At 46.0% G+C, this 20,817-nt stretch overlaps 1 protein-coding gene across 1 annotated transcript in view; it reads left to right on the forward strand.

The window, feature by feature from the left end:
* The first annotated feature begins 1,994 nt into the window (after positions 1-1,994).
* The window catches only part of LOC134592085 (nectin-1-like), a 57,803-nt gene continuing 38,980 nt past the window's right edge, over positions 1,995-20,817 (forward strand). The window contains exon 1 of the mRNA XM_063444532.1: positions 1,995-2,186. Within this exon, the coding sequence (XP_063300602.1) occupies positions 2,078-2,186 (109 nt within the window). The 5' untranslated portion in view covers positions 1,995-2,077. The remainder of the gene's footprint in view (positions 2,187-20,817) is intronic.

Raw genomic sequence — 20,817 nt, forward strand, 5'->3', positions numbered from 1 at the left:
TATTTTTATTAAATTATGTTTTATTTATACATATATGATAGGACATGATATATAATAAGTGTGGATTCACTTAATATAAAAGAGGTAAATTATGGTTGAACAGACATATAATCAAATTCTAGGTTATGTTTTGGTCAGAACTTGTACAGTTGTGTCCGTTAAGGGGTTAATAAACTGCAATAAATGTGTTTAGAAAGCAGTCTGTGACCATAAGATGAATTGCAGTCGTATAAATTGATAGTAAGCCAGCTCCGCCCCTGATCACACCCCCCACTCACCCACAGATTTCAACTGCCTCTTCTTGTCCCTTTGATCCCTGAGCAGGTACGGAATACATTTTATGTTCTTATTATTATTGTTTAATTCTATGATTTATAGTTTTGTATTGAGTGCCTGCAGTTACCCCTGTCCCCAGTCTCTGTTGGGAGCTGTGTCTGTTGTGTCTGTTCTGGTAGGAGAGATACTGTGATACTTTGTAGCAGTCAGTGATAGCCACGTGTTACTGCCACGAGGAGTTATACAGAGTACGGTGAATGATACAATAAGGTGAATGAATGGAGATGTGTAAGATGAATACAGTACGGGGAATGATACAATAAGGTGAATGAATGAATGGAGATGTGTAAGATAAATACAGTGCGGGGAATGATACAGTGCGGGGAATGAATGGAGATGAAGATGAATACAGTACGGGGAATGATACAGTGCGAGGAATGAATGGAGATGAAGATGCATACAGTGAGGGATCATGTGAAGTGTGAGAGGTTATCAATCCGTGCAGTGAGAGCAGCTGGTTAGACCGAATGGTCACCGAATCCCGCGCTCCGCCGGACCGCACTCCATATAATGCAGAGCAGGACATTATAGCTGTCACATTATATACAGTGACCGGGAGCAGACCTTTATACTGTGATTTCTATCGGGCGGGATAGCGATGAAGAAGGCGCTGGGGTAATATAAGCTGACTCTGCGGCTTCCATTACGGAATACCCGGCTGGGAGGATTGTCTCTGGGGATAAGTGGTTGTGGTAGGTAGGTCAAGGTGTGGGGTTTGTAGAAGTGGAGTTAAAGTTATCAACCCTCCTATCCATGGGCAGAAAGAGAGACACAAGACAATGCAAAATGATCCGATTAACTTACAGTACCTGCATTGTGTGGACCTGTAATATGTGTGTGCCTGCACTGTCTGTGCAGCTGCACTGTGTGTGCACCTGTGCAATGTGTGCACCTGTACTGTGTGTGCACCTGTGCATTGTATCTGCACGTGTAATATTACACTTTTTGTGTGTACATATGTTATTGTTTTGTGTATTGGCTTCTAAAAAAGTTCATTACCTTGTGATGATAATTTACTTTGGAGGTAAGTCTAGTGGGGTGGAATTTCCCCTTTCTTATGTGGAAACCTCACCTCATATGTTTCGTTCCTTCTGGTGTCTATTTTAGTTTGTTTTAGATTTAGTAAAGTGGATTTAAAAAATAAATAAATTGGGTTGTTCTGCAAACTAACTTTATATACTGGAAGTGCATGATATGCCCCTCAAAAGTTCACAATATGTGAGGGTAACAAACAAAAATGCACTGATATTGGTGTTTAATCACAGACAGTGTAAAAACAAAATATCATAATCCACAATAGATACTATGTAACACGAAATCTGGTCCTTTAGTCCATTATCACAGAGGTCAGCGTGCTTGAATAGAGGTCAGTGGAGGAATAGGTATGTTGCTGTTCCTGAGCTAATATTCTGGATTCTATGACAGCCACTAGACGTGTAGTATTGGAAAAAATGTAAAAATTGTCTGTTTTTGTAAATGGCAATGTGTTACTTGCCAATAAAAAGGACATGGTATATAAACCAAAACAACTTTGAAGATGAGTAAATTATGGCGTATGTTAAAGTGTGGAGCCTTCTGCCCCCCCATTTATACTAAATATGCTTCAACTGCCTAATCCCAAACCTTACAATAACCCTCTCTTTATTTAATTTGCAGAATTTCACCTATACACCCTCTTCCATCTGTGCGCAAGTTCCTACGAGAGAGCAAACAACGGTAGCACGATACCTGCGTTGTATCTATGCAATGCATCTATCCTGCTATCCAAGAAAACGTGGCATTTCTGGCAATGAGAGTCCTGATATTGTGGCTTCTTCAGACTTTATGTGTTCCGTTTACCGTGAGTCAAGGTAAATACCGCATGAGAACTGGGAACCAGGTAATTGGGGAGAGTTAATGAGATCCTGGGAGCTGTTGCCAGGAGAGTTGGTGAGATTCCAGGAACTGTGTATCTAATCCCTGGTAACAGTGGTTTCTATTAAGTGTTAGAACTCTCCTGTGGAGATAAGGCTTTGTTGAGGAAGAACCCTGGGTACCCGTCCATTTGAATCTATAGTATCTAACGTGCTATCGCTGAATACAAGCACAGGAGTCCCTTCAATTAAACTACTGTTTATGGTGCCAGCAACAGATAGGCAACTATTTCAGGGTTATTCACTAAAGTTAGAATTGTCGGGAATCAAATTTACTTTAATTTCAAATTTAAAGTAATGCGCCAAGCACAGTATCACTACAGTGTGTTGTAGTGGTTATGGTGTCAGGAGCGCCCTGACGCCCCACCCCATTGTAATTAGTTTTAGAACAGTTTGTTTTCTTACCTGCCACCTTCCTGGTGCAGGTCCTGCCTCCCCATAGCCAGGAGAGACGGAAACGTCTGCTTAGGTGCATCAATTAATGCCAGTTCTGGTGTAAACACTGCCTAATGCCACCTCTGGTGAGCTAATAGAGACACTTCCTGGGTTTGGACCTGCAAAGATTGTTCTCCCTAAAGGTGTATGATTGACTGAGGTCATCACTATGAAGAGATGCTGATTGCTGCAGCACAGTGGTTTTCACTAGTGATGTCGCGAACATAAAATTTTCGGAACGCGAACCGGGCGAACTGCCATAGACTTCAATGGGCAGGCGAATTTTAAAACCCACAGGGACTCTTTCTGTCCACAATAGTGATGGAAAAGTTTTTTCAAGGGGACTATACCTGGACTGTGGCATGCCGGAGGGGGATCTATGGCAAAACTCCCATGGAAAATTACACAGTTGATGCAGAGTCTGGTTTTAATCCATAAAGGGCATAAATCACCTAACATTCCTAAATCACAATGGATATGGATTGACACCTGCCATATGACATATGGACACCTTGACATATGGATTGACACCTTGACATATGGATTGACACCTGTCCTCAGAGACCCTGATACACACTGACACAGAGCAGAATAGGGACTGTTCTTCCTACATAGGGTCACTTGGCAGATATGGATTGACACCTGTCCTCAGAGACCCTGATACACACTGACACAGAGCAGAATAGGGACTTGTGGCGAAACCAACTTCGCCACTGTGAACTGGAGAAGCCTGGTTGCTCGCCTGCTTCCTTTGGACTATGGACCAGACGTTAAAAAGCGTATTTTCCCTGCAGAAAGGCTTATTCGTGCCTTTTCTGCCGGGGTGTTCGGTAGATTTCATCTACCGAACAAACTACCGTACGAGGGACCACCTAGGAGATGGAGTGTGCCATCAATTAACCGCCAGAAGCTGCGGTTAACCGCAGCTTAATTGATGCACGCTGGGTGGCCTTTGTTCGTTTGCCGACCACGAGGCAGCGGCCATTTTAATCGTGCGAAAGACCAGCGGTGTTCGGCGAGGATTCTATGGAACTATAAACGGACACTTAATTGCACGAACACCGCTGAGCCGTCCGTCGCTTGGTTCCTAATCGTACAAGATTAACCGAACACCGGAATTCGGTATTTCTATGTGAACTGTGGTAACCCAGATAGCTATGCCATGGAGCCTATTCGTGTGATTAAAGACTTTGGCTCCATGGCGATTAAACTGTATTCGTGTGGTCTGGGTGCCATTCACCTAATAATGTGCACCCAGACCTGAGCTATCTGGGGATATGTTACATGTCTGTGTTTAATGTATTAAAAGTACCTTTATATATTTTAAAGCATAATACTTTATTTAGGTCCCCACATGTGTAATGGAGTCTTGTCTTTGTTCTGGGAGATAATTGGATTACTTCTACAATTATCTCCAGGGCAGAAGGGAGGAAGCCATGATGCATTGTGGGAAGGTTTACTGCTGTGTGTCTGTAATTGGTTTATGTCTGTCCTTTGTTACAGTCTTCCATTTGGTCCCCTAGGGGAGTGTCCACCAGGTGGGAGACCTGCATAAATACTGGGCAGGTAGCCCTGAGTAAATGAGTTCCTGCTTAACCCTGAAGCTGAAGTGTTGTCTCATTCTTGGGGGGAATTTGACTGTATGCCGACTGCCAGGAGTGTAAGCTGTGCGTATTGCTTTTTCTGTTCGGCTGCTTCCAGAGTTCGTGTGTCTGCTGTTCGAGTGTTGGTGAATCCGTGCAGTTTGGGAGTTCGGGGAATTGGTGCTTATAGTAGCTGCTGGTCTATCTAAAGGGGATTATCGCCTAAACTGGGTTTTATTCCCTTTTATGCTGAAACGGTCCGCAACAGGACTGTTTCCCCTACATAGGGTCACTTGGCAGATATGGATTGACACCTGTCCTCAGAGACCCTGATACACACTGACACAGAGCAGAATAGGGACTGTTCCCCCTACATAGGGTCACTTGTCAGATATGGATTGACACCTATCATAGGGATCCCTGATACACACTGACACAGAGCAGAATAGGGACTGTTCCCCCTACATAGGGTCACTTGGCAGATATGGATTGACACCTGTCCTCAGAGACCCTGATACACACTGACACAGAGCAGAATAGGGACTGTTCCCCCTACATAGGGTCACTTGGCAGATATGGATTGACACCTATCCTAAGGATCCCTGATACACACTGACACAGAGCAGAATAGGGGCTGTTCCCCCTACATAGGGTCACTTGGCAGATATGGATTGACACCTATCCTAGGGATCCCTGATACACGCTGACACAGAGCAGAATGGGGACTGTTCCCCCTACATAGGGTCACTTGGCAGATATGGATTGACACCTGTCCTCAGGGACCCTGATACACACATAGGGTCACTCAGCAAAGGAAGCAGCAGCGGGTAGAACATCATCATCACACCGTACGTCCATGTGTGTTATGCTGCCTGACTGAGACATATCCCTGTTATCTACATCCTCTGGCTGTTGGCCTGACACACAGACGCTTGCAGACAACTTACTGCTATTCAATCTATAACAGTCAAAAAAGGTTTTTTTTTTTAAATGCACGCTATTGTGACACCAGATATGAGTGGCAATGTGCACTGGCAGAGGTTGGCAGAGTACAAGCTGTTGGCCTGACACACCTGCTTTAAGACAAGTAACTGCTATTCAATCTATAACAGTGAAAAAAGTTTTTTGTTTTTAAATGCATGCTATTGTGACACCAGATATGAGTGGTGGCACTGGGCAAGTGGGCACAGTATCCATTGTGAGCCTGACACACAGACGCTTGCAGACAACTAACTGCTATTCAATCTATAACAGTGAAAAAAGTTTTTTTTTTTAAATGCACGCTATTGTGACACCAGATATGAGTGGCAATGTGCACTGGCAGAGGTTGGAGGAGTACACACTGAAGGCCTGACACCCACTTGAAGGACACTGACTGCTATTAGCTTACAGTGAAAAACTTTTTTGCTTTTTAAAGGCACGCTATTGTGACACCAGATATGAGTGGCAAAGTGCACTTGCAGAGGTTGGCAGAGTACACGCTGAAGGCCTGACATCCACTTGAAGTACACTGTATACAAGTTAGATAAATTGGCGCAAAATCTTTGAAAACAGACAATGGATATAAACAGCAGCACCAGCAATATACCCTGGTAAAATGGTACACAATAATACAAAAAGAGAAAAGTGCTAGTGCGCATAAAACATATAGAGACACCTCCAAGCTATTAAAGTGACTCTCAATATGCAAACAGTGGTGTTAATAAAAACCCAGAACAAGTGTGTGAAACCAAACACTGACACGTGTATACTTATAACCTGCCAGTAAATGCAGCTGGGTACTGGTTCGGTAGTTAATCTTCTCTGTTTCCATTCCTAATTTCCTTCATTTTTACTTGGGATTGGCCAATATAAAATATGTAGAAGAGATCGGAGGACTCTTTTGTAATCCAAGGTATTATTTTTTTAATTTTTTTTTTTTTTTTTTACCAGGCCACAGTTATTTAAGAATAGACTCATCCAATGTCCAGTCCAATACCAAGCCTCGTCCAGTCCAATACTAAGCAGCCAAAGGACTCACAAAGCAACAATTCGAGAATGTTGAAGAACGTTCACAATGAAGGGACTATCCAGAGTTCAGTACACAAATAATCCAAGTCAGCATTTAATTAAAAGGACACAGATGTGTTTGTAGTGAAGTTAAAGAGGGCAGTACACGTCAAGTCTTTAAATTACTGGGAGATATTAGAACCAGATGGTTGTCAAACAGGTAACCCAGAGATTTTAAACCTTCCAATAGAACAGGCACATGTGGGGATCTCTTCTACATATTTTATATTGGCCAATCCCAAGTAAAAATGAAGGAAATTAGGAATGGAAACAGAGAAGATTAACTACCGAACCAGTACCCAGCTGCATTTACTGGCAGGTTATAAGTATACACGTGTCAGTGTTTGGTTTCACACACTTGTTCTGGGTTTTTATTAACACCACTGTTTGCATATTGAGAGTCACTTTAATAGCTTGGAGGTGTCTCTATATGTTTTATGCGCACTAGCACTTGAAGTACACTGACTGCTATTAGCTTACAGTGAAAAACGTTTTTGCTTTTTAAAGGCACGCTATAGTGACACCAGATATGAGTGGCAAAGTGCACTTGCAGAGGTTGGCAGAGTACACGCAGAAGGCCTGACACCCACTTGAAGGACACTGACTACTATTAGCCTACAGTGAAAAACTTTTTTGCTTTTTAAAGGCACGCTATTGTGACACCAGATATGAGTGGCAAAGTGCACTTGCAGAGGTTGGCAGAGTACACGCTGTAGGCCTGACACCCAGACGCTTGCAGACAACTAACTGCTATTCAATCTATTACAGTGAAATTTTTTTTTGTTTTTAAATGCAAGCTTAATCTATTGTGACACCAGATATGAGTGGTGGCACTGGGCAAGTGGGCACAGTATCCACTGTGAGCCTGACACAGAAGCTGGCAGGCAACTAACTGCTATTCAATCTATTACAGTGAAAAATTATTATTATTTTTTTTAAATGCAAGCCTAAACTATTGTGACACCAGATATGAGTGGTGGCACTGGGCAAGTGGGCACAGTATCCACTGTGAGCCTGACACACAGACGCTTGCAGACAACTAACTGCTAATTAATCTATTACAGTGAAAATTTTGTTTTTAAATGCAAGCTTAAGCTATTGTGACACCAGATATGAGTGGCAAAGTGCACTTGCAGAGGTTGGCAGAGTACACGCTGAATGCCTGACACCCAGACGCTTGCAGACAACTAACTGCTATTCAATCTATTACAGTGAAAACATTTTTTTTTTTTTTTTAAATGGAAGCTTAAGCTATTGTGACACCAGATATGAGTGGTGGCACTGGGCAAGTGGGCACAGTACCCACTGTGAGCCTGACACAGAAGCTGGCAGGCGGGCAACTGCAATTACATTACACACAAAAAAAAAAAGCAGACTGATGTTCTAGCCCTAAAAAGGGCTTTTTGGGGTGCTGTCCTTACAGCAGAGATCAGATGAGTCCTTCAGGACTGTAGTGGACACTGAATACCCTAGCCTAGCTATCAATTTCCCTATCAAATGAGCAGCAGCTACACTTTCCCTCCTCTATCTAAGAATGCAGCTTCAGAATGAATCTAAAATGGATGCTGTACAGGAGGTGGGAGGGTCTGAAGGGAGGTTCTGCTGCTAATTTGCTGGACTGTGTCTGCTGACCGTGAGGCACAGGGTCAAAGTTTGCTCAATTATGACGAATAGGGGGCGGATCGAACCGCGCATGTGTTCGCCCACTGTGGCGAACACGCTATGTTCGCCGGGAACTATTCGCCGGCGAACAGTTTGGTACATCACTATTGATTGATAGGAATACCTCCAGTGGCTGTCACTCAGAAGGCCACCAGAGGGACTTCCTATCATGCATGGCCCGGGCTGGTGCAAATAATTTTGGGTACATAGGCGAAGATGCATTTTTCCGCCCCCCCAAAAACATCTTCACCTGTGTGCCTCTTAACCTCCCTTTTGTGTTTCTTATCCCGTCTTTTAAATAGCTGACTCCCTTTAGTGTATTTTATCTCCTATTTTTGCCTTTGTGTGTCTCCTATATCTCCTCTTTGTATGATCCTTACATCCTCCCACATTTTGTGTGTCTTACTCCTCCCACCCCCTTTGTGTGACTCCTTTTCTCCCAGACCCTTTGTGTCTTTTACTCTTCCCAGCTCCTTTGTGTGTGTCTCTTTCCTTCTCAAGCCCCGCTGTGTGTTTCTTTCACATCCAGCCCCTCTCCCCATCCCTTAATGGTCCCCTCCCTTCTCTGACCCTTACTGTTCCTCTCCCCTCCTTTCCCTGTCCCTCAGTGTTCCTTTACCTTCCCCCCTCCTTTCCCTGTCCCTTAGTGTTCCTCTCCCCTCCCCCTCTGTTCCCTGTCGCTTAGTGTTCCTCTAGCCCCTCCCTCCTTTTCCTGTACCTCAGGGTATCTCTCCCCTCCTCTCCCTGTCCCTTGGTGCGCCACCCACCCCCATAGTGGTCCCCTCCCCTTCCTGGTGTGCCTCCTACTTTTCTTGTACATGGCTGAGCAGAGCGAATCCCGGTACAGTGAGCTTTTCCTGTCAGTCCTGCCAGGTACAGGAAACAGAAGTTCCTGTACCACGGTACACTCCGCTTGGCCACTCTACAGTCAGGGGTGTATAAACACTGACAGTCACACACCCTGAGGGGGTGAGGCTGAGGGTGGTGAGGGGGTGAGGCTGAGGGTGGTGAGGGGGTGAGGCTGAGGGTGGTGGGGGGGTGCTGAGGCTGGTGGGGTGGTGGGGTGGTGGGGAGGGTGGCGAGGTTGAGGGTGGTGGGGGGTGCTGAGGCTGGTGCTGAGGCTGAGGGTGGTGGGGTGGTGAGGCTGAGGGTGGTAGGGAGGCTGAGGGTGGTGGGGAGGGTGGTGAGGCTGGTGCTGAGGGTGGTGGGTTGGTGAGGGTGGTAGGGAGGGTGGTGAGGCTGGGGGTGGTGAGGCTGAGGGTGGTGGGGAGGGTGTTGAGGCTGAGGGTGGTGGGGAGGGTGTTGAGGCTGAGGGTATTGGGAGGGTGGGGAGGCTGAGGGTGGTGGGGGGTGCTGAAGCTGAGGGTGGTGGGGGATGGTGAGGCTGCGGGTGGTGAGGCTGAGTGTGGTAGGGAGGGTGCTGAGGCTGAGGGTGGTGGGGGGGTGCTGAGGCTGGTGGGGTGGTGGGGAGGGTGGTGAGGCTGAGGGTGGTGGGGGTGCTGAGGCTTAGGGTGGTGAGGCTGAGGGTGGTGGGGAGGGTGGGGAGGCTTAGGGTGGTCGGGTGGTGAGTGTGGTAGGGAGGGTGGTGAGGGTGGTGAGGCTAAGGGTATTGGGAGGGTGGGGAGGCTGAGGGTGGTGGGGGGTGCTGAAGCTGAGGGTGGTGGGGTATGGTGAGGCTGCGGGTGGTGAGGCTGAGGGTGGTAGGGAGGGTGATGAGGCTGAGGGTGGTAGGGAGGCTGAGGATGGTGGGGGGGTGATGCTGAGGGTGGTGAGGGGGGGTGATGCTGAGGGTGGTGAGTGGGGGTGATGAGGCTGAGGGTGGTGAGGGGGTGAGGCTGAGGGTGGTGGTGGTGATGATGAGGGTGCTGAGACTGAGGGTGGTGGGGGGTGCTGTCCTTACAGCAGAGATCAGATGAGTCCTTCAGGACTGTAGTGGACATTGAATACCCTAGCCTAGCTATCAATTTCCCTATCAAATGAGCAGCAGCTCACTTTCCCTCCTCTATCTAAGAATGCAGCTTCAGAATGAATCTAAAATGGATGCTGTACAGGAGGTGGGAGGGTATGAAGGGAGGTTCTGCTGCTAATTTGCTGGAATGTGTCTGCTGACCGTGAGGCACAGCGTCAAAGTTTGCTCAATTATGACGAATAGGGGGCGGATCGAACCGCGCATGTGTTCGCCCACCGTGGCGAACACGCTATGTTCGCCGGGAACTATTCGCCGGCGAACAGTTTGGTACATCACTATTGATTGATAGGAATACCTCCAGTGGCTGTCACTCAGAAGGCCACCAGAGGGACTTCCTATCATGCATGTCCCGGGCTGGTGCAAATAATTTTGGGTACATAGGCGAAGATGCATTTTTCCGCCCCCCCAAAAACATCTTCACCTGTGTGCCTCTTAACCTCCCTTTTGTGTTTCTTATCCCGTCTTTTAAATAGCTGACTCCCTTTAGTGTATTTTATCTCCTATTTTTGCCTTTGTGTGTCTCCTATATCTCCTCTTTGTATGACTCTTACATCCTCCCACATTTTGTGTGTCTTACTCCTCCCACCCCCTTTGTGTGACTCCTTTTCTCCCAGACCCTTTGTGTCTTTTACTCTTCCCAGCTCCTTTGTGTGTGTCTCTTTCCTTCTCAAGCCCCGCTGTGTGTTTCTTTCACATCCAGCCCCTCTCCCCATCCCTTAATGGTCCCCTCCCTTCTCTGACCCTTACTGTTCCTCTCCCCTCCTTTCCCTGTCCCTCAGTGTTCCTTTACCTTCCCCCCTCCTTTCCCTGTCCCTTAGTGTTCCTCTCCCCTCCCCCTCTGTTCCCTGTCGCTTAGTGTTCCTCTCGCCCCTCCCTCCTTTTCCTGTACCTCAGGGTATCTCTCCCCTCCTCTCCCTGTCCCTTGGTGCGCCACCCACCCCCATAGTGGTCCCCTCCCCTTCCTGGTGTGCCTCCTACTTTTCTTGTACATGGCTGAGCAGAGCGAATCCCGGTACAGTGAGCTTTTCCTGTCAGTCCTGCCAGGTACAGGAAACAGAAGTTCCTGTACCACGGTACACTCCGCTTGGCCACTCTACAGTCAGGGGTGTATAAACACTGACAGTCACACACCCTGAGGGGGTGAGGCTGAGGGTGGTGAGGGGGTGAGGCTGAGGGTGGTGAGGGGGTGAGGCTGAGGGTGGTGGGGGGGGTGCTGAGGCTGGTGGGGTGGTGGGGTGGTGGGGAGGGTGGTGAGGTTGAGGGTGGTGGGGGGTGCTGAGGCTGGTGCTGAGGCTGAGGGTGGTGGGGTGGTGAGGCTGAGGGTGGTAGGGAGGCTGAGGGTGGTGGGGAGGGTGGTGAGGCTGGTGCTGAGGGTGGTGGGTTGGTGAGGGTGGTAGGGAGGGTGGTGAGGCTGGGGGTGGTGAGGCTGAGGGTGGTGGGGAGGGTGTTGAGGCTGAGGGTGGTGGGGAGGGTGTTGAGGCTGAGGGTATTGGGAGGGTGGGGAGGCTGAGGGTGGTGGGGGTGCTGAAGCTGAGGGTGGTGGGGGATGGTGAGGCTGCGGGTGGTGAGGCTGAGGGTGGTAGGGAGGGTGCTGAGGCTGAGGGTGGTGGGGGGGTGCTGAGGCTGGTGGGGTGGTGGGGAGGGTGGTGAGGCTGAGGGTGGTGGGGGGTGCTGAGGCTGGTGCTGAGGCTTAGGGTGGTGAGGCTGAGGGTGGTGGGGAGGGTGGTGAGGCTTAGGGTGGTGGGGTGGTGAGTGTGGTAGGGAGGGTGGTGAGGCTGAGGGTATTGGGAGGGTCGGGAGGCTGAGGGTGGTGGGGGGTGCTGAAGCTGAGGGTGGTGGGGTATGGTGAGGCTGCGGGTGGTGAGGCTGAGGGTGGTAGGGAGGGTGATGAGGCTGAGGGTGGTAGGGAGGCTGAGGATGGTGGGGGGGGTGATGCTGAGGGTGGTGAGGGGGGGTGATGCTGAGGGTGGTGAGTGGGGGTGATGAGGCTGAGGGTGGTGGGGGGGTGAGGCTGAGGGTGGTGGTGGTGATGATGAGGGTGCTGAGACTGAGGGTGGTGGGGGGTGCTGAGGCTGAGGGTGGTGGGGCTGAGGGTGGTAGGGAGGCTGAGGGTGGTAGGGAGGTTGAGGGTGGTGGGGAGGACGCTGAGGGTGGTGGGGAGGGTGGGGAGGCTGAGGGTGGTGGGGCTGAGGGTGGTGGGGCTGAGGGTGGTGGTGAGGCTGAGGGTGGTGAGGCTGAGGGTGTTAAGGAGGCTGGGGGTGGTTGGGAGGGTGGTGAGGCTGAGGGTAGAAGGGAGGCTGAGGGTGGTGAGGCTGTGGGTGGTAGGGAGGCTGAAGATGGTGGGGAGGGTGGTAGGGAGGCTGAGGATGGTGGGGGGTGATGCTGAGGGTGGTGAGGGGGGGTGATGCTGAGGGTGGTGAGTGGGGGTGATGAGGCTGAGGGTGGTGGGGGGTGAGGCTGAGGGTGGTGGTGGTGATGATGAGGGTGCTGAGACTGAGGGTGGTGGGGGGTGCTGAGGCTGAGGGTGGTGGGGCTGAGGGTGGTAGGGAGGCTGAGGGTGGTGGGGCTGAGGGTGGTGGGGCTGAGGGTGGTGGTGAGGCTGAGGGTGGTGAGGCTGAGGGTGGTGAGGCTGAGGGTGTTAAGGAGGCTGGGGGTGGTTGGGAGGGTGGTGAGGCTGAGGGTAGTAGGGAGGCTGAGGGTGGTGAGGCTGTGGGTGGTAGGGAGGCTGAAGATGGTGGGGAGGGTGGTAGGGAGGCTGAGGGTGGTGAGACTGAGTGTGGTGGGGGGTGAGAGAACCTACCTTTACTCCCTGGTGGTCCAGTGGGCTCCCTGGTGGTCCGGTGGCCATTGCTTCCAGTCTGCAGCTCCGAGCTGCAGACCATGTAATCTCGGGAGACCATCAGAGCGTTGCCGTGGTAACTCGCGGCAACGCTCTGTTTGGCCGGTTTTCGCGAGACACATGGTCTGCAGCTCTGCTCACTGCGGAGCTGCAGACCGGTGGCTGCGGTGGCTGGCCGGGCAGCCAGGAGGGGCCTCGCACCCGGCGGCATACCGGGCAAGCCGACGGGCCCCCTCCTGGTGTCAGGTCCTCGGTCAGGGACCGAAGACCTGACACAGTCTGCCCACAGGCGGCTTAGGCGGCCGCGAGGCCCCAGCCAGCGCAAGGCCTTAGGCGGCCGCCTAAACCACCTAATTAGAGAGCCGCCTCTGCACACATACACACACTCACAGTAATTAATAATATAAATTTAATTTGAATTTCCCACCCAGCCTCCCTACCTGGAGAGCTGGCGTGGGTCTCTCATTGTTGGCCCAGTGGGGCTGCTGGGAGGCGTGCGGCTGAATTGGATTCCGAGGTGGCGAGGGAGCTCTGATCTCTCTGATCTGCTCCCTCGCAGGCTGTTTTCTGATGCCGCAGTAGCCGGAATATGATGTCATCAGTAAACAGCCTGCGAGGGAGCAGATCAGAGAGATCAGAGCCCCCTCGCCGCCTCGGAATCCAATTCAGCCGCACGCCGTGCCAGGGATCCAGGAGGTGACCTGGCAGGAGGGAGCACTTCCCTCCTGCCGGTCACTGGAATTTTGCGCCCCCACAGCCGGTGCGTCCTAAGGCAGCCACCTGTGCCGCCTTATGGATGCGCCGGCCCTGTGCATGGCCCTAAAAAAGCCATGTACACGTCAGACGTATTAAAATACGTCTGACGTATGCAGGAGAGAGAAGGCACTGTGTGCGCGCCTTCTCTCTCCTGCCTGTCAGCAAAGGAGAGGGGGTGGGCAAAGACCGCGAGCTGAGCTGTCAGTCAGCTCAGCTCGCGGCCGCGCACACTACGCGCATGCGCGGTAGTGCGCTCAGGACTTCGTAGGGCGCCATGAGTGCCGCCCTATGAGGTATGTGTGGCGAAGCCGCGCATGCGCACAAGGGAGCAATGACGCTTCTAAATGGAAGCGTCTGATTGCTCCCTGCTCGCGCCCGCCTATTTTGTCATTTTGACGATAAGCAACTGACACCACTCATACTTATCCCAAAGTCCAGGGTTGTGGAAATGCACTCAATCCCTTCTGCAATAGGTATCTGGGTGCCGGTCCAAGTACCAGGAACCAAATACTTGATAATGGAAATAGAAAAAGGTCCAGGCATTCCAAAATACAAAAAAAGGCAACTTTTTTTTTTATATTATATTTATTAAACTTTTTATATTTTTTATAACACAAACAAATTACACAGACATCAGTTCACAGGGATGATTTTCTTCTATATACATCCGTATTCTAATAATATATCCCTCAATCATATCCATTGAACATTGACAATAAATTACAATTACAAACATCATTACATATACAAGACACTGCGACCAAAAAGAAGAGGGGAAAAGAAAGATCGACATCAAGCTGCCAGGAAGAAAGGAGAGATTTCATAATTCAGAGTATGGATAATATTTAACAATTACTTATAGCCTCATACATAATTAGGTTGTCAGAAAGTCCATTCGTCAGATTTTTCTGTCTATCAACTCCCAGCACTTGTTCCACACACTTTGTTTCTTACTTAGGTTCTGTTTGCTCAGCATTAATTCCATTTGATCTGAGACCTGAGTTGAGCTTTAACCTTCTCCCAAGATATGTAAATGCCATTTTTCCAATTTCTCGCAACAACAATTTTGGCTGCTAGAAAAAGATGAGTCAATATGGTTTTAGTCTCAATAAGCATTACACAAAGTAGATAGTGGGAACCGCACTCAATCCCAACGGCCAAGGGTGCTCCGGATCAGGACCAGCAATCCCAGAATAATACACGAAAAAGAGAGGACCACAGGCACTCCAAATTGAAACCGTATGCAGATTTATAAGGAAAAAATGCAACGCCAAGCAACGTTTCGACCAACAAAGGTCTTTTTCAAGCTGAAAAAGACCTTTGTTGGTCGAAACGTTGCTTGGCGTTGCATTTTTTCCTAATAAATCTGCATACGGTTTCAATTTGGAGTGCCTGTGGTCCTCTGTTTTTCGTCAATAAGCATTACAGGCCAATTTAAATGAAGCAAAACAACCTCAGGGGAGAGCTTCAACTCAAGGTTCAGATTTTTTGTTATAAACATTTGGATTGCATCCCATAGGTTATTCAGTTTGTTGCATTCCCACCATATGTGTTTATATGTTCCAATAGTTGATCCACACCTCCAACATAAATGGTCTATTGTAGGGTACATTTTATTCAACTTTTCTGGAACCAGATACCATCTATTTAGTACTTTGAAATGGGATTCCAATTAGTTTAATGAATGTGTAATCTTTGACACTTCTACTACAGGGGATCCCCAGTGTTTGATATCTATATCAATATTTAATTCTCTCTTCCAAACATCTAGAGCCGTCTGTATTTTTTTCCTTATTGTAGAGTCTGCGTAATAATAAAGCTTTTGAAAGTGGTTTTACTACTCTGTAAGAATTGAATAATATATTTATGCATTTGTACATACTGGACTCTGGTTCCATTAAGTGTGATATCAAAAAACTTTTAATTCTTAAAAAATTAAACAATTCTTTTGATGGTATATTATATTCGGGTGTTAATTGAACAAAGGGTTTAATTACTCCCTCTGTTACTAACTGAGATATATTATCAAATATCAAACTTGTTTCGATTTGTTCAGATTAATGTCAGAAACCTGCTGTTCAATACATTTCAACTCTAAATGAATTGGAACTTTCTTGTTAATATTTAACGCTTTTTTTATTTTGTTCCAACTATTTAACAAGTGTGTTAGAATTATGTTAGGATATACTTTTTTGTCTGTTTTCGTAGTGTTCCAAATTAAACATTCCAAACTAGAGGCCGTTCCAGCATTGCATTCCATCATATACCATTCTTTATTTTTGTTCTCAGCTATCTGCATCCTATATACATGTAAAATTGTTGCTGCTTTATAATGATGTTGTATAAGAGGATAATTTGTTTGACTTAGTCTTGGTTTTCTACCTTTCCATATATATTGCATAAGGCTTCTGAATCATTTCCAACCAATAATTAGAAATGTATAGTGGTAGCATTTGAAACATATAATTCCACTTTGGGATGACATAGGAGTTAATTACATTTATCCTTCCCCAAAAGGTTATTTCTAGATTTCTATGGTCTTTTAGCCATCTATTAACGTCTTGTAGTAAATCTAAAAAGTTTGTCTCCATAAATTTGTTTACATCTCTGGTTAGCTTAAAGGACCACTCAGTGCCAGGAAAACATACTCGTTTTCCTGGCACTAGAGTGCCCTGAGGGTGCCCCCACCCTCAGGGACCCACTCCTGCCGGGCTCTGGGGGGAGGAAGGGGTTAAACTTACCTCTTTCTCCAGCGCCGGGCGGTGAGCTTTCCTCCTCCTCCTCTTCTTCCTCGCGACGTCATCGGCTGAATGCCCATGCGCGGCAGGAGCCGCGCTCGCATTCAGCCGGTCGCATAGGAAAGCATTCATAATGCTTTCCTATGGACGCGTGCGTGCTCTCACTGTGATTTTCACAGTGAGAAGCACGCAAGCGCCTCTAGCGGCTGTCAATGAGACAGCCACTAGAGATTTTGGAGGCTGGCTTAACCCTCAGTATAAACATAGCAGTTTCTCTGAAACTGCTATGTTTATAAAAAAAAGGGTAAAAGCTAGCTGGACCTGGCACCCAGACCACTTCATTAAGCTGAAGTGGTCTGGGTGCCTAGAGTGGTCCTTTAACACCCATATAATCCATTTTATCTCCAACCCATAAAAAAAATCATATTTAACTTTGATTTTAATTTGTGTTGCTCTGTCTAAATTGATATCTAAAATCATAGACCTGTTTGTATTTAATCTGTAATTAGATATCTCACTATATCTTGCTATTTCTAACATAAGGGTATCTAACGAGACACTAGGGTTAATTAGCGTGATTAAAATGTCATCTGCATACAAACTGATTTTCTGATCTCTATCGAGTACTTTATAACCATTCATTTCTCTGTTATTTCTTATAGTCTCAGCTGATGGCTCAATGGAAAGCAAATACAATATTCCATTTGCTTTCCCGGCGTGTCCCATTTTTTTATTGTAACCATGGAACACTGATGTTTGGGTCTTTGGTTTGCACTGATGGATTCACATGTAAAGCCATAATGGCTTTTTTAATCCAGCCATCAAGGCCATAATAAGTCAAGGCAGCTTCTAAATAGCTCCAGTTGACTCTGTCAAATGCTTTCTTGGCATCAATCGACAGAGTCAACAATGGAACTTTGTTCCTTGTCGCATCATCCAAAATATATATTTATTATTCTTCTGATACTGATATTGGAGTTTCTACCTGGGACATAACCTCTTTGATCCGGATGTATAATAGATGACAAGATTTTTTTTAGTCTGGCCTCTAGGATTGAGGCGTACAACTTCGTGTCCACATCAATCAAGGATATCGGACGATAATTTTTAACATCTGTAGGGGTTTTGTTTTGTTTTAAAATAGGTAAGATTTTAGCTTTCAACATCTCTGCAGGAAGGAACCCCACATTAGCTGCATGGTTAAAAGTGCTGTTTAGTTGAGGGCTGATTTGTTCTTCAAATGTTTTATTAAACAGATTACTGAATCTGTCTGGTCCAGGAGTTTTATATTTTTCTAAATTATTTATAACCTGTTTGAGTTCTTCGATAGTTATTTCTTTGTTCAGTGCACAGCTTTCTGTTTCTGTAATCTGAGGTTTATTTATTTTCTCAAAATATGTTTTAATGTCTTCTTTTGTTTAAACCTTTTCGTTTTCTAAGTTTTTGAGATAATTTGTCTGGTCTGTTGCCTTTAGAATAGTATTTAAGTTCTAATCTATCTACATTTTTAACTGTTCTTTCCATCAGTACTTGATTTATTTTTTCAGAATTCTCCACTGTTGGGCTTTGTTCATTAATTTGGGTTAATTTCTTTAACTCTGTATGAACATTGACATTGACTTGACATTGTAATTTAATAAAGTGACCTCTTATTACTGCCTTAAAGGCACACCATAAGGTAGGTGGATCTATATCTTCTGTGCTGTTTTCTTTAAAATATTTTTTTTATATTCGGTTCAATATATGTTCTATTGTGCTCTGAGTGTAATAGACTATCATTTAAACGCCAACTATGAGATTCTTTTGTTCTTGTACACACACCAATTTCACATATCACTGCATTATGATCTGTCCATGTTATTTCTTTAATGTGTGTTCTTGGTATCATATCCATGAGAGAAGGATCTATCCAAATCATATCTAGCCTTGAATAAGAAAAATGAATTTTGAAAAGTGCGTATAGTCCATCGCACTTGATTACCAATTCTCCAAATATCCAAAAAGTTAAATTCATCCTTATCTTTTTTTTTTTAAGATTTAGCTTGTTTCGCTACCATTTTATTAATTTTAACCCCTTTCATTAGTTTTTTTTAATCAATGTTTGGGTCTAGGACTGAATTGAAATAACCTGCCACTATTATTTGTCCTGCTTTTATTTCTTCAATTTTTTCCATTATTTTTCTTAAATAGGTAGCTGGAGAATTGTTTGGCAGATAAACGTTACATAGTGTAAATAAATTACCATTCATTTTGCAGACTATCGCCAAAAATCTACCCTTCTCATCTTGGAGTTGGTGGAGTATTTCTACTTCGGTCTTTTTATGGCTACCCCCCACTTTTTTTTTTATCTCTATTTGATGCATGTACAATTTGCGGACATTTTTCCCGCCACATGTTTGTCTATCTGATTGTCTCCAAAGGGTCTCTTGAAGAAACCCCAGGTCAATATGTTCGTTAGTTAAATATTTATATAATAAAGACCTCTTTGTTGTTGAGTTCATACCCTGAACATTTAGTGTTAACATTGTAGCAGATTGTATTGAGGCTGTCCTTAGGAATTCGTATAGAACATTTATTTGTGTAATTGTTTCCCTGTATATCTGTAAAGTGTATGTAGTTTTCGTATGATTGTTCGGTAGTTTCATACGAATGAAGCTACCGAACCATCAGACCACCCCAGTGAGAAGTGTGTGCCTTGTTAAGTGTTCACACTCTGCAAACTGCAGCTTAATTGATCCATTGTATGTGCCTGGGTGGTCGCCGTTCAGCATACCACGTGCAGGGCCATCTTACGCATGAAAATCTCAGCGGTGTTTGGTCGTTGAGTGTCTGGAACTCAAATCGGACACTCAAACAACCGAACTCCGCTGAGACCTCCAGAGCTCCATAACTCACAAACGGAGGGACTAGTCAGCCCCTCGTTCGGTACAATCATTGTCCCGAACAAGGGAATTAATACGAATGGAAGATTAGCTGTGGATGGCAGGTATTTCTATGTGTTTTAACTCCCGAACAGAGACTGACCGCAAGGCCAAAACACATGGAGCCTTTTTCGGATACCACCTCGTATGTGGTTGGTCAAATTACATCCTCCACCTAACTCCTGAACCCCTGGTCCGATCTGGGTGAATTTTGGATATGTTAGTCACCCAGATCAGGGCTACCAGGGAGTACCCAAAGTATTATTCTATCTGCTTGTTTTGGGGTACATCTAGAATTCAGGGAAAAGTACAGTATGCTTAAGGATTATGTGTCACACTGAGGGGAGGAGATGTGTGGGAGGTAACTGTTATATTATTGGCTACTGGTCTAATTATGGTGAATCCCTCCCTTGCATGGGAGAATGCTTTAAAAGGAGGTTGTGTGGATTAAAAGTCAGTTCTGCTCCTGATGCTGTGTCATCCAGTCATTGGGATCTGTGTTGGGATATTTGTGGATTACCTTGCTTGCTTTGATTATTACTCTATGGTATTTTTATTGCTTGTTCCTGAGCCTCACTGGGATCTTTAGTGGAGTTAACCTGTGAAAGACCAGCTTTCCGCTACAAACATTTTTTTTATCATTTATCATTTTATTTTCCGAAACTCCTTCCCTTCCAGCCTGGCTACATATTGTACTCTGTCCCTCTCTATTGTTGCATACACATACACACACACACAAAAACAAACCATAAATCTAAAATCAAAGGAGGATATCATCCCTCTTTAGTGCAAAGACAGTCTGGGACTGTGTCTTGTTTATTGACACTAAGTAGGTCTGTCCAGGTTAGCATAATTATATTTATTTACCTCTACCCTGTCTCTTCCTCGAATAACTCTCTCCCTTTCCTTTTGTCAGTGAAAACTAACCTCCATTCTCATAAAAAAAAAAATATATATATATATTTTTTTCCTTTCCTTTCTTTTCCCTCCCCAGCCCCCTTTTTTCCGCTTGGCTACTCTGTATTTGATATTACCATGCATGTGAATACCGTTCTTGAAAAATTCTTATATAAAAGGGACACTATAGTCACCTGAACAACTTTAGCTTAATGAAGCAGTTTTGGTGTATAGAACATGCCCCTGCAGCCTCACTGCTCAGTCCTCTGCCATTTAGGAGTTAAATCCCTTTGTTTATGAACCCTAGTCACACCTCCCTGCATGTGACTTGCACAGCCTTCCATAAACACTTCCTGTAAAGAGAGCCCTATTTAGACTTTCTTTATTGCAAGTTCTGTTTAATTAAGATTTTCTTATCCCCTGCTATGTTAATAGCTTGCTAGACCATGCAAGAGCCTCCTGTATGTGATTAAAGTTCAATTTAGAGATTGAGATGCAATTATTTAAGGGAAATTACATCTGTTTGAAAGTGAAACCAGTTTTTTTTTTCATGCAGGCTCTGTCAATCATAGCCAGGGGAGGTGTGGCTAGGGCTGCATAAACAGAAGCAAAGTGATTTTACTCCTAAATTACTGAATTGAGCAGTGAAATTGCAGGGGAATGATCTATACACTAAAACTGCTTTATTTAGGTGACTATAGTGTTCCTTTAACTGTGAA

This window comes from Pelobates fuscus, chromosome 1 (assembly GCF_036172605.1).
Source record: "Pelobates fuscus isolate aPelFus1 chromosome 1, aPelFus1.pri, whole genome shotgun sequence".
Classification (NCBI taxonomy): Eukaryota; Metazoa; Chordata; class Amphibia; order Anura; family Pelobatidae; genus Pelobates; species Pelobates fuscus.